This window comes from Oryza sativa, chromosome 3 (assembly GCF_034140825.1).
Source record: "Oryza sativa Japonica Group chromosome 3, ASM3414082v1".
NCBI classification, from domain to species: Eukaryota; Viridiplantae; Streptophyta; class Magnoliopsida; order Poales; family Poaceae; genus Oryza; species Oryza sativa.
Genome location: NC_089037.1, coordinates 8,103,392 through 8,122,302, shown reverse-complemented (window position 1 = coordinate 8,122,302; position 18,911 = coordinate 8,103,392). Strand labels below are relative to the sequence as shown.

Below are 18,911 nucleotides of genomic sequence, written 5' to 3'. Positions count from 1 at the left end.
ATGAGTAATTTAAGAGAAAATCTTATTTTAAGCATAGATGATAGGAATATTTCCCCTACTTGCTAAATGGAATAATAGCAACCAAAACTTCTAAAGTACAAGCACATGGGTGTCTCTAATTAAGACTAATTGGAGAGGCCTCTCCAAATAGATTTACCGAAATGCAAACCTTTGTTTGTACACGTGATTAGCAAGAACCAAACCATGTTTCAACCTGTCACGGTTAACAAGGCCATCTGAACTGAAGGCCCAATACGTCAGCGAGGGACGGCCTTCTTCTTGGCTTTACTTCGGCGGCGGTACAGCCCATGTGTATTTCTGGGGTTTAGGCCCACAGCCCACTTGAGGCCGTGGATTTTTGCTGGACTTCGGCCCATTTTGCCGCCTCTCCTTTCTCCTCCAGCAAGCCACCTGCACGCGCGGCGTTCCGGCGGCCACGCTCGCGATCCTCCTCGGTTCCTCCGCCTCCGTCAGCGACCTCGGAAGGCGGCGGCGCGCGTCGTCGTGCTGCTCTCCGCCGCGCGCCACCCGGCCTTCCCGCAGCTCCGGATCGCGTCCCCCCAGCTGAGCATGGAAGTGTGAGTGCTCTCTACTTGGCTTCGATTGGGCTTGGAAGTGTGGGCGGAGAGGGCTCCGATCTGATCGTGTTCGATCGCTGTGGCAGGGTGGCGTCGGCGCCGGGGAAGGTGCTCGTCGCGGGAGGCTACCTCGTGCTGGAGCGGCCCAACGCCGGCCTCGTCCTCAGCACCAGCGCGCGCTTCTACGCCATCGTCCGCCCGCTCCGCGACGAGCTCAGCCACGACTCCTGGGCATGGGTGAGCCCCGAGCCCCAGATTTCTCGAACAAACTTTACTAGTAGCATCGCGGAGAATTGCTCCTTACTCTGCCGAGCACCTGTACCATACTAGGCGTGGACGGATGTGAAAGTGACCTCTCCTCAGCTCTCCCGGGAGGCCACCTACAAGCTCTCCCTGAAGAAATCAACGCTCCAGTTGACGTCTTCAAGGCAAGTCATTGATCATTTGCTGGGATTGTGGCAGCAGCGCTCTGGTCTGTAGTTGTTTTCGGAATTCACTTTTGGTGATAGTGTTAACAACTTAATGTTGCAGGGAATCTGCAAACCCTTTTGTGGAGCAGGCAGTGCAATTCTCGGTAGCAGCTGCTAAAGTGACTGTCACTGACAAAGAGGGGAAGGAGGCACTGGACAAGTTGCTTTTGCAAGGTTTTGCGATTTTAGTCTGAAGTTTTGCTCCTGTGCAAATCATGTTTTTGTATACTATGCTATATTTTGATTTCGTTTAGTTGTTAAATTTTCATCTCTATTTTTTTTTGTAGGTTTGCACATTACAATTTTGGGCTGCAATGATTTCTATTCTTATAGAAAACAGGTAAAGCTTATTTCCTTAATTAGCTTGCACGTATGCTTGCCTTTAGCCTTTTGATGAGCTTCACAGCACCAACCCCAGGCTAGAAGTCAAAAAAGAAGTGAGATTTAACCTGAACGTGGCCCTAGTTGGTTATTTCAGCTTTGCGAACCACCTAATCTTAAACATATATTTTCTTCATATTCCACTAAAGCAGTAACAAACTCATTTGCCACTTGCCAGTGCCTAATTTATGGATTAACATGATAATTTACTGAAAAGAGGTAGCTCAGGTAGAACCATAAGGGAGAAGTTGTACTGTGCTTTGTAATCGGTATTTTCTCTTTGTATATCCGTGGAAAATGTTTACAATTCACCTATCTGAAACTGCAATAAATTGCACAATTATTTAGAGGCATTGCTTTGAGGTCTGTTCTTTCTCTTATACAGTTAATAAATTTGATATTTGTTCGTGTGTGCTCTATGTGGTCATGATATCGTTTATCATGTAAACAAATAAAGATTCGATGGGCATGCAAAGGATGAACCATTTGTAAATAAATAAAAAAAAAATCAGTGCAGATAGGTTGCACGGTTCTATAAACTGAAATATACTCTCTTCCCATGTTTAACTTATGTGTGAATTACAATGCAGATCACCCTTAAAGAGTTGTGCCACTGTTAAATAATTAGCTTGCTATTTTCTATCGTTTCTCCAGATTGAAGCACGTGGCCTTCCTCTAACTCCAGAGGTATTGCTTTCGTTGCCTCCATTCTGTTCAATTACATTTAATTCAGAAGTTGCTAATGGAACAATGACTGGAGAAAATTGCAAACCTGAAGTTGCCAAAACTGGACTTGGGTCATCAGCTGCCATGACCACATCAGTAGTTGCAGCTCTTCTTCACTATCTTGGAACTGTTAACCTTTCATGTTTGGGCCAATCTTCCGGTGGCAACGCAGCTGGACGAGATCTTGACTTGCTGCATGCTATTGCTCAAAGTGCACATTGTATAGCACAAGGAAAAATTGGCAGTGGGTTTGATGTTAGTGCTGCTGTCTATGGGAGTCAACGTTACACAAGGTTTTCTCCAGAAATATTATCCTCGGCTCAGGTATAAAAAAAAAAACTGTCATTACCAGATAGTTGTCTATCTAAAAGGTTTTCTATTATAAAGCTTGCCATATCTGATTGGCTGATAATATATCTGCACAATATTTACAGGTTACAGGTGGGCACTGCATGGCAGATGTGGTGGCAGATATTGTTACACAGAGTTGGGATCATGAGAAGGTTAAGTTTTCCTTGCCTCCTCTAATGTCCCTTGTAAGTTAAAAAGAACTTATGATTGATGACTAGGTTTCCTAAATGGTCAATAAACTATTTAACGGGCTGTCACCAGTCATTAGAAAAATTATGGGTATGATGATTGCCTTATAAGATTTACAGCTTGATTAGAGGTTAGTTGCACTTCTATTGTGCCTTTTTAACCATCAGTTCATGGCTGTTTTTTATTATCACAGTTTGTGAGAAAATACTGTTATAAGCACGAATGCTACAAATCATGCTTGTTTTTTTCTCAGTAAGAAATGAACATGCTAGTTTTTGTGATCACTATGCATTCCTCAACCAGAACGTAGTTTGTAGGTTTGCATTCTCTTAAAAATATCTATCCTTTTGATTTAGGTGACTTGAAATGCAGAACTTTTAGATGAAGCTTTAAGGGCACTACCCAGAAACGCCTTTCTGTTTACAAGGCACAGCAGAGATCAGACATTTTTTGTGAGAACGCAATATGAACAATCTATCCAATATTCTTTGCAGTGTTATTTGATTGCTTGTTGCCTTATTGATTAGGGAGATTGTGTTCTGTTCGTTGATTGTAAGGATAAGTACTACTTCTGACTATAGGGAATTTTTTGTTAGCTTCTAGGGGAACCTGGAACTGGAGGATCATCCACTCCATCAATGGTTGGATCTGTGAAACAGTGGCAGAAGTCAGACCCTCAGAAATCCAAGGAGACATGGAGTAAATTGGGGATTGCTAATTCAGTGCTTGAGAACCAACTGAGGAACCTAAACAAACTTGCTGAAGATCACTGGGAAGCCTATGAATCTGTTTTACGATCCTGTAGTCGTCTCACGTGCAGTAAGGTAAATAACTAGATTACATATTCTTATATCAAACATTCAATATTGTAAACATATAATATATTTGTTTCAATGGGCAAGAAGAAATCATGTTGTTATGGTTAATAATATGATTGTTAACTGTTTAGACTCCATCAAGGATCACGGTTATATAGTGCATAAATAATGCAACTGTTATCCTGGAAAAGTGTTTTTTGATGGACCAGAGCTTGAACCATCCAATTTTTTAACAGCATCTTCTACACAATTCTGATTTCTGAAATACTTATCTTTGTTGTTTGCATGCTTCTTGTTCTTAGTTATCACCAGGTGCATCTGTGAATTTGGAAAGAGAACTCGTCTTTCAGTACTATATGCTAAAACCTTTTCTCTTTGTTCTTGCAAGTGGACAGAGGTGGCTACCAATCAACATCAAGAACTAATTGTTAGATCATTACTGGCCGCAAGAGATGCTTTCCTTGAAATAAGGCTTCATATGCGAGAGATGGGCATAGCAGCTGGTGTTCCAGTAAGACTTAGTTCCTTTTAATGAAATTATGGATGTTGAAGATAACATGATCGATTCTTCTACATGGTGGCTGGCATAGTTACATCTAGACAAATTGTTTAGCTATTAATTTGTAGATAATGGGGACATTATAGTAATATACACCTGTCTCGTTGTCCTCATTTTGCAGATTGAGCCAGAATCACAAACTCAACTTCTGGATGCCACTATGAATATGGAGGGTGTTCTACTAGCTGGAGTTCCTGGGGCCGGTGGCTTTGATGCAGTTTTCTCAGTGATTTTGGGTGAAGCAAGTGATGCTGTAGCCAAAGCTTGGAGCTCAGCTGGTGTTCTCCCTCTTCTTGTTCGAGAAGATCCCCGAGGTGTTTCATTGGAAGCTGGTGACCCAAGAACAAGGGAGGTGTCAACCGCTGTATCATCGATACAAATAAACTGATAATGTTGTTTGAATTCCGTTAGATTTATTCATGATGTGTACGTTTGGTGTCTCTTTCATGTAGCACTAGCCAAACATGATATGTTGAAGAGGCTACACGCGGACATGGTTAAATAAGTGCTGTGCACGGAGCAAGATATCATGTTGTGACAGATTGATATGATTTAGCCATGTGAAAATGCTTGTAACTATTGAAATGTACGCATAGAATGCCTATTTAAGCATTCCAATAAGCTCAAAGTTATAGGAGTTCGGGCCTTTGATTTCAGAACTCCTGTAACAGTTTCCATGGTTTTTGTTAGAAATAAAAGCTGTTGTAAAAGTTTCCATGGTTTATCACAGAACTGGACCTGTTTTTGGCGTTTGAAAGGGGTTGTGACAATGTGACTTGTGAGCTGGGTCGTCATCTCATCTCCTTGGATAAGGACTGCTTTTAGTGAGGAAATGCTGAGAGCATAATTCTGCAAGAAATGCGTCCAAAGGCTTTTCAAAGTTGAGCCTTGGAGGAGGCATTGGGGCTTTCGGCTTTAGCTTTTCGGAAATGCCCAGGGTCAAGGAATGTCCCTAGGTGCGCACTCTTCCTTGGGCTACAAATGCTTCACCAATCAAGGTGCCCAGGGTCAAAGTATTTTCACCAATCAAGGTGAACTTCTCTGAATACAAGGTACCTGTCACTGTAGCTCATCCTGAAAACTTTGGCGACTACTTTTTTATTCTGTAAGCAATAAATTTATAAATACTTAAAAAACATCTTATATTATCAATTTATGTTGCATCCTAAATGTAACCATGCGAATTTTGTGCATCATATCTAACTATTGTTATTTGCTAGCTGCATCATAATCTTATACTAGGCTCCCAAGAATCTAACAAATAATGTTGGCAATAGAAGTCGTCGCTTTTCAAAATTATGATGGATTTAACAGGAGACGGCAGCAAAAGCTGGAGGTCACTAAAACGGCGGCTGGTTGGAGAGTAGGGTGCCTACCATGTCTAAGATAATGAGGCATGTTGGTACAGGGGAATGGTACGTTACGTACCCTGTGGGAGCATCGGAATGAAGCCGAGGCAGTGGTCGTCGTTTTCGCTCCAGGTAACACCGGATCTTTAGCACACATTCCCTGGGTGCAAAGCTGTTTCTCTTCGATGGCTCACCTCGCGTGGCCATCCATATGCAAGATCTGCTTACGTAGAGGAGGAATATATGGTGAATTTTTGTCTATACAAGACTTGAAAAGGCTCAAAAGCTCCCGTGGGGATGTAGAGACCAATCAATCTCGCGCCTCCCTTCATAGTTGACATATGTCTATAGGCCAATCAATCTCTACGTAGACCACTTTGATTCAAAGGAAAAACATAGAAATTTCATAGAATTTTAATTCTATAGGTTTAATTTTTTCAAATTATTATTTTTGTCTAAATGACCCTTACCTCAACCCATAAAAGTTTTGGAGAAAATTTAGCATTAGGTTTAACCTCATAGAAACTTTCTTTCGAATCTCTCTTTTTCTCAAAATCCTTTTTTTTCTACGGTCTAACCCAATAACTATTTTTGTTTTTTTCTATGTTTTACAGTCCACAATTTTACACTTTCATTTCTATCATAATCATGTGTTTTTTCAATTGTTGTGTTTTTTCAATCATATGTTTTAAAGTGGGCAGAAATCTTATTGGTTCGCACAAGGTTTTAGACTCAGTTTGTGGTTTTGTGCTATGCTGTGTGGTGCTTATTTTTTAAAAAGTTTTGGCACATCTGACTTTTACTGTTTATATGTATGTGAAAAAATATTAAAGTATCTTGCTATGAAAATGTTTTCCCTAGAAAATACGCGGATCATTACTAACAACATATCTACAAAGTTGACTTTTCGGAAACATCATGCATTCCACGGAGAGAGTAAAGAGAATTTGTACAAATAAACTTAACAATATTTGTACTTGTGCCTACAGTAAATCAGTAATCACTGTAGAAATATTTTGTTAGAGGACTGCACAAACATTAGTAGTTGTCAAATACAGTTGTAAATGCTGATGTAGTACGCAATAATATATCAGAAATTGAAGCATAAAATCTTTCGGCGTGCGCCCACAAAATTCGAAGGAAAAGTACACTAGCATTATGGATCAGTATTGGACTAATTGATAATAATGCATAACAGTAAATATAAGGGTAAATTGGATCCGTGCCATTGTAAACATGTCTATTTAGATAAATGCCAATACAATTCGTCTATTCGTAGCCATGCCACTGAAATTTTATAAAACGTTTTCCATCCATTTTGCGTTGACCAGGCCGGCTGGCAATCTCCTCCTCGACGGAAAAATGGCGATGGAGCTTGCCGCCGTCTGACAATCTCGCCACCGCCATCGGAAGAAACAGGAGGAGAAAAATTGGCAATGGAGCACACCTCCATCTCCGAGACAAGACGAGCTTGCCGTTGGAAAAAAGATCACAATTCACAGGGAGGAAAACAAATTGATGATGGAGCTCGCCGTTGTCTGAGACCTCATCGCCACCACGACAAGCTAGCCATTGCCGCCGTCTGAGACCTTATCGCCGCCACGACAAGCTCACCATCGCTGCCGTCAGAAACCTCATCGTCGCCACGACGAGCCCATCGCTGCCGCCACCTGGGGCCACGGAGGAGGCGGCACACACCGGGGGCGATGCCGCGGCGGACCGGCTCGCGCCGTCCGGGAGTGCGATGGGCGGCTGGACTTGCCAGGGATAGATAAAGGAGAAAGAGGATGAGGACGAGCATCTCGCGGCCGCCTTGTTGGCCCATGGCGCGCTGAGGAAATAGGAGAGTAGGGTTGGCAACGGGGCGGGTTGGGCCAGAACGCCCCCGCCACCGCTCCCAGACTTCTCCCCCGGCCCCGGCCCCGCAGAGATGGTCGGGTGAATACCATCACCCGTCCCCGCCCCCGCAGGGGACCCGCGGGTGAGTGGGCCCCCGCACCACCCGGCTGACGACTGATGATTGACGAGCGAGGAGCCGAGGCGACGCTGACGAGGGACAACGATAGACAGGTGGCTGGGGACTGGGCATCGCTGCCGCTGTCGCCGCGGATGCGCCTCCCTGGCCGCCACCGCGGATGTGCCCTTCATGGCCGCTGCTGCCGTGGATGCGATGCTAGCCCTTGCCGTCGCTGTCACGGATGCGCCGCTGACACCGACGCCGATGGCCGTGCCCTTGGTCGTCGACGTTGCGGCTCGTAAGAGGCCGCCACCGCCGCCGGCCGCAAGAGGCCGCCGCGCGTGGCCGCCGCTGCCGCCGCTGTTGCCGTCCATGCGTGATGGCTGGGTGGGGTGGGAAGGGAGCTCAATGAGGATAAGGTTAGGGTAGGGAATAGATGAGGAATTAGGGTTAGACTAGATGGGTCTTTTGGGCTCGTAATATGCTATTATTAATAGTCTAATATACATTTCTTCGGGGACCCGCAGGTCACCTGCCCCCGCCCCCGTAGGGGCGGGTCCCCGACCCTACGGGTGAAATTGCCATCCCTAGAGGAGAGGATAGGGAAGAAGGGAGAAAGAAAGAAGAAAACCGAAAAAAAAGGATGGATGAAAAATGTGTCAGTATTGGTATGGTCCTAATTTTATAAAGTTTCAGTGGCACGATGATGAATAGATGAATTGTAATACTCCCTCTATATCATATTATAAGTTATTTGACTTTTTTTTAAGTCAAACTTCTTTAAGTTTGACCAAATCTATAGAAAAATATATTAGTATTTTTAACACAAAACAATCATGTTATTAAAGTATATGCAATGTTATATTTAATGAAACTAATTTAATATTTTAGATGTTGCTAAATTTATCTATAAACTTGGTCAAACTTGACTAGAAAAAAAAATCAAACGACTTAAAATATGAAACGGAGGGAGTAGCATTTTTCTGGATAGGCAAATTTGCAATGGCATGGATCCAATTACCCAAATATCAATTTTTGCATCTGAAAATTCTCTACCCAGGAGCTTCCAACGCATCCCTTTTACCTTTCTTTCGGCACTAGAATATCTTTTCACATTAATTAATTAACAAATTGCAATGCATTTTTATGGTTGAGCTTCTTTCTTTGATTCTTCCGAACCAGAAGAAGATACGCAACAATTCCCACCGATCAAGTATATACATGTCGTTTTCTAGGTGGAAAAAGATGGAGTAACAAATTTTGTATCATTTGCAGCTTTCAACGAGTATTTGTGCTCTGTCGAGGAGGGGTTCTCTGAAATCACAGTACACAGAAAATGCATCACCATCCAAACAGAGCTACTCCTACATGAATTCTTTTCTGAAAAGGCAGAGCTACACCTGAATATAAATATATGAATCTGAATGTCCCAGACTAGCTAGTCAAGCACAGAACCTCTAGCCGACAACGACTAGTCGTCAGAACTCTGAAGACCACTCGCCGATGCATGCTACAGAGAGGCTGACGAATGACAATGTCCAAGTTGAATCAAATCCACTGCCACCATCACCACAGAAACAATATATAGAGATTAGAGCCTATTCCCTTGATGCCAATATGCTACCTGGTGCGTGATTATCTCAGGTGTGCAACCCCAAAGCAGCTTAGCATTCATCCACTTGGGCTAGCTGTGTTTTGTGCAGTTTTTAGTGTACATAATGCTGGAGGAGGAATCATCTATGGCCCCCCTCTTTTGTGCACTTGTGCTAGACGTTCCATATTAACAAATGAAATTATTCCTTATCATTTGCTTTTTGTTCATGATCTCCAAACAAGTGATTTTCTAATTCCTCTGAGGGACCTAAAGCCTGGTGCAGTATGCATGTATATTGGTGTTGGGCATAAAGTCTGGCTGTCAACTTGACTATTTTTCTTATCTGATGGAACCTAAATGTGCTAGACTGATAGTCATGGGCCATGCCAAATATGTGAGATCATATATGATTGGCTCATCTCTTTTCAATATAAGGTAAAAGAGATCCAGAGTGCAAATCTAGCTTGTTGGAGCTTTTGCTTTAATTACTCTGCGCCTAAGAAAAGTGAAAAATTCTTTTCAGAGAAAGGGGGGAAAATTCCAGACTATCCAGTTCCTGAACAATGTACCTGCATATATGTTCTAGTGGAAGCATTTTTCAGGCCGACTGCTCACAGCTATCTCTTTGTGTTAATGTTGATCCACATAACAGCGTCAAATAACAACACATACAGTTAAATAAATATTGCTGTATTTACGAGTAAATAGTATCTTCAGCACTCAAAATGACACTCGTGTTTCAGCAAGTAAAAAAACATATGTCAAAGTACATGTGCATGCATTATCTACCTTTCAGAATCACCCAAGTATAACTGGATTTTATACCTCACTAACCCCGGCACATAAACTAATTAATCTGTCGACTGATGCAAAATGGAATCGATCCGGCTTATGTGGCGACCAATTAACTCCCTGGAACTTAAAAAAATCCAAGAGGCCAGCGGGGGGTAAAATAATGGATTGATTTGATCGATCATTTCCATCCAGCTAAATTAAAGCGTCGATACTTTCTTACGTCTGTCGAATAAAACGCCCTCCAATCGCTCGTCGCGGCCGCTGTTGAGCTATTCTCCGATCCTCTCGTGGCAATGGCCGCCGATCAGGCTGCATCCTTGCAGCAATTTGCAGTTTAATTCTCCTTTCCATTAAGCTTTCATCTTTAGCAAGTCGCCTCTTAAATTAGTGCATATATATAATCTGCACTACCATTTGCAGCAGCTCGCGACAAACTAGCTAAGAGGCTAATTAGATAGCTTACACTCCCCTATAAATATGGCTCAGTCGAGTGCTCGCTTGGAAGCAGCAGCAGCCAGCAAGCTAGAGCACTGAGCAGTGAGCGTACAAACGATCGGTCGGCCGGCGAGAAGAGGAGTAGAAAGAAGAAGGGTTTGCGTGTGTGTGTACATGGATTGGAGCAGGGCGGAGAACGCGAGGTTCGAGCAGGCGCTGGCCATGTACGACCGCGACACGCCGGGGCGGTGGGAGCGCGTGGCGGCGGTGGTCGGCGGGGGGAAGACGGCGGACGACGTGAGGCGCCACTTCGACCTCCTCGTCGACGACTGCGGCAGCATCGAGTCCGGAAACTACGGCTACCCCGGCACCGGCGCCGGCGCCGGCCGCGGCAGCGGCAACGGCAACGGCAATGGCAGGGACAAGAACAACGACGGCAACACGAACAGGCGCCAGAGCAGGTAAAAATTACTGACGCAAGATCGATCAGCGATCGATCATATCGCCTTCGATTTCGATCGATCGAAAAAAATGACATATTTTCGCTGGCGGCTGCATTAGATAGGTCGCTAGTGAAAATTCATTTTGCTGATGGTCGGTGCCCCTCACCCTCTCGTTACGAGTTTGCTGGTGGTTTTTAAATTTTTCCACCAATAAAAATAATAAGCCAATATTATGAAACATCATTTTTCTAGTAGTGATCGAGGTGTCTCTCATGATTTTATATAATGCATTTGTGCATGCAGAGCCAACGGGCCGCAGACATGACGTACGGAGAAATGAATGTGTGTCAACAAACAACAAGCACGTAAAGATAACAAGAGTACGAGATATGCATATTATGTGTGCTATATATGTGTATTTACGTATACATATCTGAATGTGGTCTACGGCTTTGGATATTGGAAGCATCTACCTTGATAGCTGTAGCTTAATTTGTTATGTAGTGAGAGTCTGAGAGAGAGGGAAGAGCATGCATGGCTAGCTGCTGGAGTACTGGCTAAAGCTTCTGCCATCGAGCAGTAGTCAGCAGTGGTATGCAACTACGTATGCATGCAGTTGTCAGGGATGTAAAATGTATCTGGCTCTACTTTGTAACGTGTGGTTTGTTGGTCTTGATTAACTAATTAATGTAATGGAATGCAAGGTTTGGTTTCTGACTATGAAAGAAGTATATGTGTTTTTGATTTACTAACTGTCAAAATACCTTATCAAATTTGTAGAGGTAGTGTTTCTCTTGGTCTCTTTCTTGGTTTGAAGCTTTACCACTGCAACTATTGCTAGCATGAGGCCCTTCACAGGGCGCTTGCGTGGCGAGTAACCTCGTCGGTCTAGCTACGCCAAACCTTGACGTGGAGGAGAAAAGGAGGTGAGTCCCGTGTCTTTGCAAGTTTTGTGCATCCTATTAAAGTCCCGGTTTCCTCACACCCGAAAAAAGAACCACGCTTGCTACTCCTCACCAATCCTCCCCATTTCGAAGATACTCTGCATTGGATGGCCTGTACTTTTATGTGTGTCTTCATCACCTTTTTCTTAGGTGGAAGCTGGAACTATGGGCTATGGGCACGGTGCATTACTCTTGCCATGAAGCTCTTCTCCTTATGGAATATAGTCCTAGGTCCTAACGACAACCTTGTGTTTTCGTCAACCCTGGTTTTCATTTTAGGATCAAACACAAGTAGCCAAGCTTGGGGTTGGGGGGGGGGGTGAATTGGATGAGGGACATCAATGTGTGAAGGTCTGATGGACCGTGGGTGTCTGCGGGACATGTATATCCGAGGGACTGTCGATGTACGGTGAAGGCGGTGAATAGGCCGAGAGACACCAATGTGTGAAGGGTATGTGGTAACTTTTCCTCGGTCAACCCATCCTCCTTATTCTTTCTTATATTGTGTAGCTGGCACCACAAATACCTTGAAACATTATTGTTTTCATCCCTAGTGGTGGAGCTAATACCCTATTTGAGAAGTTTTCAGCAGCTATAACTACTTCTAGAATATCCAGCTCAACCAAATAGCCTATATTCTCATTCAGGTTTTGAGAAGCGATAGCTATAGAATCTAAAGAATAAACTACTAGTTAAAAGCCAAAAAACCTAGTTTCTATATATTTTCACCAACTGGATGCTTATAAGCTAGTTCTTCAACTCTCGAATCGGACCTGAATTTGTAAACTCAACTTTGAGTACGGATATAATTCTTAAAAAGATAAAAGCATGCCAATGATGCTTTAAAACCCTTATGAGATCAATTATTAGACGACTCATAGCTTCCATTCAACTCTAATTAACATTGACCATTCTTGGATCTGTATCTCCTATACTTAGAATAGATTTTAACTCTATTTTTATTCTGTTCTTATAATTTTTTCTCTCACCAATAATAGTTCTAGAAGTCTACAAAGCATGATACTGTTGAGGATGCTGTATAGTTTATGTGCCGATGTTAGCATGAAACCTAGGTAGGTATGCTAGTACCGGGTTGGATCTATATCCCCTATACTTACAACATATTTCAACTCTATTTTGATTTTGTTCTTACATTTTTTCTATCTCACTAATAATAGTTCAAGAAGTCTACAAAAAGTGATACAATTGAGGATACGTCCAGATCGGTTGCATCCATGGGCCATGTACAGATCAGTAGCTTCCATGAGGGCGAAATTGAAAGCATTACAATCTTTCTACTGATTGATTCGCCTTCGCTGCCGATCAACCCTAATAAGCTATCGACTGCAAGGCTTTCCACTGTTCCCCAAGCGCCATCAGGATATGGATTTTTGTTAATTGGGATAAGGGTTTTCTGATGTTGAATATTGCCGGTCTGAATGTGTATGAACTTATGGATTCACATGTTCTTATCAAGCATAGGCAAAATGCTGCTTTTTTCTAGCAGATCGTGAGCCCTACATCGAGTTCAGTTACTGTGTGGTTTTCTTTAATTTTCCATGCAAAATTCATCAGCGTACATTTTTTTTCTACTGAAAAGGTAGAAACTTGTCAACATTATTACAACTAGGAAGGAAGCCCGCACAACTGCGCCGGCAAGAATGTTAAAAGAAGTCATATATCACCATATTCGCTATAAAGACCATAGATTACTTTAATTATAATCATAAAAGTAATATGTATACCGTCAAATAGACAAATGATATTCAAACAAAAGTTACTTTATCCCGGTTATACATATACTTATCTATCACCACTACATATTACCATTGTCTTAAAGGTATGTGCTCTTTTAATAGATAGAACCATATTTATACTTAAAAATAAACCTAATATATCAATAATATAATAAAGAATCCATCTTCACTTCACAGTGTCCATGTCTTACTTATTACTCCCCCCGTCCCAAAATATAACAACTTATAGCCTATGGAATTTGTCCCAAAATATAACAACTTCTCCACCAACATTCTCTTCTCAACTAATCACAACCCTCCACCATTCAATTTTCCTACCTACCTTCACTTCTCCTCCAATCACAACACCCTCCCCCCCCATTTAATCCTATCAACTTTCTTAATAACCGTGTCCAACTCTAAAAATGCTTATATTCTGGGATGGAGGGAGTAGATATGTAATCCTGATCTCCTGTACACGTATGCTGCAAAATCTCCTATATGTATAGAAACCTCTCTCCTAATCTCTCCTAAAAATATCTCTTGTATTTATAGAAACCTCTCTGTCCTAATATCCATATATGTACGCCATAAAATACATACTGTTCACCAAAAAACCTCCATACATGCGAACAACATACTTACTGAGCCCGTCCTGCTCCATGACACTAATGTCATCTACTAAACTATGTATGAATATTAAAAAATATCGCTTTTATCAATTAATATGATAAAATCACTAAAATTATATATAAATGTTCCTCTAACGCATCAAGCATAACATAGCCCGTCATGGTTTTCTTCTCTTATGCCTTAAACCATGGGTTTCGCATCGACGTTGCCATACCCCTTAAGATCAGTGTGGGGCACAATTTCAACATTCATTGTCATTACAATAATAAATGATTGCATCAGTAACTAAGCCAACTGAGCTCTATTAACAACAGTGACCTCTCACTGGACCATCACCTTAGCAATATTGTCATAGTATTTACAATATCGTAGCATGCCCTGTCCTCCATACTTTGTGCCCTTTAGGGAATAACATAGAGAAAATAGAGGTAATGAAAATAGTTCTTTTAAGTTTTGAATCGATTTGTGGTATAGAGTAGGCACGGTGTTTTTATGGTATTAATCAGTACTACTAAATTTTAGTGGTACAAATATAATTTTCTCTTTTAAAACTTAGCAGAGTTGATCATTCGACACTAATTCAGAAAATCTAATAGCTTTAGTGGTGAGAACCACGTGGAAAAATATTTGCGCAAGTAATAATTCTTTGCAAATATATGATTTTACATGGGCCTTGATATTATTTTCCTTGTATTATTATAGATCTTCCTCACCTATACATGTTCATGGGATAATATATGATAGAATAATCTGTGTTGTTAAATTTATTTATGCTAATTGTTAAGACTATTTAAATGAGAATGACATGAAAAGGGATAGAATATGTTCCATGTGAACTTTTTTAATAAAAATGTAGTTCACATATTTATATATTTCTTTAAAAAGATTAGCGATCAAAGTCAGTAACTGAATATAGTACCGCTGCCAGTTAAAAAGATTATTTGGATGCGAAAGACATAATAAAAGGATTATAATATTGTTCCATGTGATAGTATTTTATTCAAATATAGTTAAATGGGATGTAGTATTTTTTTTAATTCATAAATCCTGTTTAACTATCATATAAACATGAGCGAAAGGAGCTACGGAGGAGGGGCTGGTCTAACTGTATGTATTACATACAAACATAAAAATATTTTAATTATTAATTTGAGAATTAGGAGTGAAGGATTGGTAGGATTTTTATCGTACTTATGTTTTTTTTTCTCGTGAATACTCCCTTAGTAAAATAAAATCCAATCTTAAGGATAAATCTTAGGATTAGGTTATTTTGGGCACAGGGTTTATGTATTATTTTTTTCTCTTATAGGAATACGTTTAAAGAGGTGAGTTAAAATATATATGCGTGAGGTGAGGTAACATATGAGTATGCCGTGCTTCAAAAGGAAACTAATCCACGATTGTGTTTTATATAGTGAATAAAAGTACTTGAGAAAAAGAAAGGTAAAAATCTGTTATAGGTGGGCTTATACGTACGTACATGCCGTATGATTGTTTTTTATGTGCGTGCATACTCAGAGAGAGATATTAGGAGGGAGGGGTTAATTACTCGATAGATCTAATCTAATGGTTGATAATAACGGGTCCATCAATTTAAATAAAAATTGATGGTTGGATGTTTTGCTTTTTTCTTAGAATTTATATGATTTTCTCTATTTATTAGAGCGCCACGTGGTGGCGTAGAAGCATTTGTAGAATATCACGTGGCGCTTTGAAAGTATTTCTAGGAAGTTTAATGAACTTTTAGTATATAATAGTTTGCTTTTCAATAACATCAAGTTCTTCTTTAATCTGCAAGTGGACATTACAATAGCTTGATCGAACCTAACTGCAAGCTGTCACTTTCATGATCATGAGCTGTGCATAGTTGTATAGTACTCTGCGCGAAGAACTATTCTACGTGCAATGCATAGCATGTACAACAGTTCTTCCTCCCAGCTTGAACCTTTGATATGTTGTATGAAGTCTGATCGGGTTTTTCATATGTACATGAGTCGATCTGCAGTTTTCTTAATAAAAAATTCTCATGAACCCTATCTGTACGTACATGAACTGTCTAGATTTTTCTCTTCTTTTGCATAATTGCTACATCAATCACTCAATCTGCTTGGTGTTTTCATCCACGAGGTGCTTATGTACTTCTCCATTGTCTCGGCACTCCTCATCAGTCCCAGAAGCAGTACCTCTCAACCCTCCTTGGCCTAGTGGCGAAGTCAGAAATTATCGAAGAATAGGGATAACCCTAAGGCTTAACTAATAAGTTGTTCATATTCTGTAAAATTTATATGGTAATCTATCTATCTATCTATCTATTATATTATATTATTAAAATAGCCTTGAAAGGAGACACCACGTTCGCTGTAGGGGCTAGAAATTCCCACATTAATCGAAGAAAAAGAAAAAAAAAAGAAAAGGAGAGTCCAAGTAGAAGTACAATCTAAAAATAGCTGAAATTCGGAATTAAAAATAAGCAATATTAAAAGAAGTTTCCATATAAGAACCCAATACGAGATTAATCAAAATTTAAAATAAAAATAAAATAAAATCCAAAATTAGAAAAGGAATGGAGAGTCCAAGTAGAAATACAATTTAAAAATAGCTAAAATTCGAAATTAAAAATTAGCAATATTGAAATAAGTTTCCATATAAGAACCCAATACGAGATTAATCAAAATTCGAAATAAAAATAAAATAAAAGCCAAAATTAGAAAAGGAAACGAGAGTCCAAGTAGGAATATAATTTAAAAATACCTGAATTTCGGAATTAAAAATAAGGAATATTAAAAGAATAGTCCATATAAGAACCCAATACGAGATTAATTAAAATTCGGAATAAAAATAAAAATAAATCCTAAATTAGCAAAAGAAAATAAAGAAGAGTTCAAGTAGGAATACAATTTAAAATTAGCTGAAATTCGGAATTAAAATAAGCAATGTTAAAAGAAGAATCCATATAAGAACCCAATACGAGATTAATTAAAATTTCGAATAAAAAAATATAATAATATCCAAAATTAGAAAAAACTAAAAGAGAGCTCAAGTAGAAATACAATTTTGAAACAAATGAAATTGAAAATAAAAAATAAAAACATTAAAAGAACACAATACAATATTAACTATCTTTTTGAAAAAATAAATTCTGAAATAGAAAAAAAAGATTTCAATTAGGAATAAAATTTATAAATAACTAAATTTTGTGACAAAAATAAAGACTATTGAAAAAAAAAGACCATCTAAAACACATGACGAGATAAATTAAGTAACAGGCCTATAAAAGAGTAGAGTTGGTGGTGGTTGATACGACTTATAAAAATTGTTAATAAAACACCAAATAGAATCCTAATGACGATTAAAAGGAGGGACGTCAGGCAGGCCGTGAAGCAAACAAGTAAAGCGGTTGCCGGGACTTCTAGAAAGTAAAAAAGAAAAAACATATTGATAATCATTTTCGATTTTTAAAATCTCAATGACAATAATAAAAAGGAGAAGCAGCGGGCGGGGTGTATAAGAGTATAGTTGCAGAGCCTCCAACGGTTGACGGGACTTCTAGAAAATAAAAAATGAATTGCAACGATAGTTATGTTCGAATTTTAGAATCACAATGACAATAAAGAGTGGGCGGCGGATGGGCTGCAGAGGGATATAGTGACATCGTTTGATGGGACTTCTAAAAATAATAAAAAATGAAACTACAAGTCCAATGTTAGAACTTCTAAAAAGTAAAAAAAAACAATAATAATCATGTTCGATTTTAAAATCTCAATGACAATAAAGAAGGAAGACAGCGGGCGAGCCGTAGAGGAGTACAATGGCAAAACCGCTGACGGTTTGGCGGGACTTCTAGAAATTAAAAATGAACCTAAACTATAATTACGTTCGATTTTTAAAATCTCAATGACAATAAAGAGAAGAGATAGTGGACGAGACATAGAGGAGTATAATGGCAACATTTGACGAGACATCTAGAAATTATAAAAACGAAACCCAACGTGACAATAAACTCGAAAAACTGTAAAAATCCAATTTTTAAAGGTTCCAAGAAGAATGAATAGAAATAGTGATAGATCGAGCAAGCAAATAAAGAAGGAGATGACATAAGGGGTAGCAATTGGTGTAATTTTTAAAAACTATATAATTAAAAACATGAGGATGATAAGATTTGGTCTTTTAAAGTCTTAACAATGAGACATCTATTTAATAAATTTTAAGTAAAATCATACTTAAAAAATATATGATTGTTATGTGCTAGCTACGCAATTGCGTGGGCCACCCAGCTAGTTTAAGAAATTTCAACATGATTTTGGAGTCAAGCCATAACTACCCTAGGCCTACCTCCGCCCCTGCCCCTGTCATGGCCTCCTCCATCGTCGATGCCGGTGAACCGCCGTCGGTCCCATTGCTGGATCAGTTCAACACAATGAACACAATTCAGTTTAGCTGGCTTTCTATTATTGAGAAAATATTCCTCTCTGATTTCAATCGGTTTATTGCCCATTAACCTAGGTTTGCAATTATGAAACCGGTTCGTGACTCTTTGAATGTTCCAAACCCATCCATGTCAGTTTCTTTTAAACCCAAGCTTCCGGTGATGCAACTTGAATTCCACAAGCAAGGGTGTCAACTTAGGGTTTGGCACTTGTTGCAACTCTGAAAATTCCTAATGTTCTTCCTACACTGTGCACAAGGTTAGCAAAAGGTCTTCAATCGTATCATTGTTCTTTTATAAACCGTAGTAACGCACAAACAATTTGCTAGTTATATATAAATTACAAGTTGACTTATTATAACTCATCGGCAATTTTAAATCGTCTAAACAAACATATAAATGTAGACGGTAAAAAGTACTTAAACAATATTTATAATGTGTTATAACCATCAGATTGATAATAATTATCACACTTTAATTTTTATAAAAACATATATATTTTTAAATAATGTAAGCTTTATTTAAAC

General features: G+C 39.7%; 2 protein-coding genes across 3 annotated transcripts; both read left to right on the top strand.

Moving 5' to 3' along the window:
- Positions 1 to 421: 421 nt before the first annotated feature.
- Positions 422 to 4,612, top strand: LOC4332275 (phosphomevalonate kinase, peroxisomal). 2 transcript variants are annotated; one of them, XM_015777037.3, is made up of 10 exons: positions 422 to 578; positions 665 to 815; positions 909 to 1,006; positions 1,110 to 1,222; positions 1,336 to 1,388; positions 2,084 to 2,479; positions 2,590 to 2,658; positions 3,292 to 3,519; positions 3,902 to 4,024; positions 4,194 to 4,612. In XM_015777037.3, the coding sequence occupies exons 1-10, from the start codon at positions 571 to 573 to the stop codon at positions 4,458 to 4,460; spliced, it is 1,506 nt and encodes a 501-aa protein (XP_015632523.1). In that variant the 5' UTR covers positions 422 to 570; the 3' UTR covers positions 4,461 to 4,612. The 2 variants fall into 2 exon arrangements, with proteins under 2 accessions (XP_015632523.1, XP_015632522.1); XM_015777036.3 differs by having other exon boundaries at positions 2,590 to 2,691.
- Positions 4,613 to 10,268: 5,656 nt separating this feature from the next.
- LOC107277982 (protein RADIALIS-like 3) lies at positions 10,269 to 11,370 on the top strand. The gene is made up of 2 exons (XM_015774625.3): positions 10,269 to 10,663; positions 10,949 to 11,370. The coding sequence occupies exons 1-2, from the start codon at positions 10,377 to 10,379 to the stop codon at positions 10,968 to 10,970; spliced, it is 309 nt and encodes a 102-aa protein (XP_015630111.1). The 5' UTR covers positions 10,269 to 10,376; the 3' UTR covers positions 10,971 to 11,370.
- The last annotated feature ends 7,541 nt before the right edge of the window (positions 11,371 to 18,911 follow it).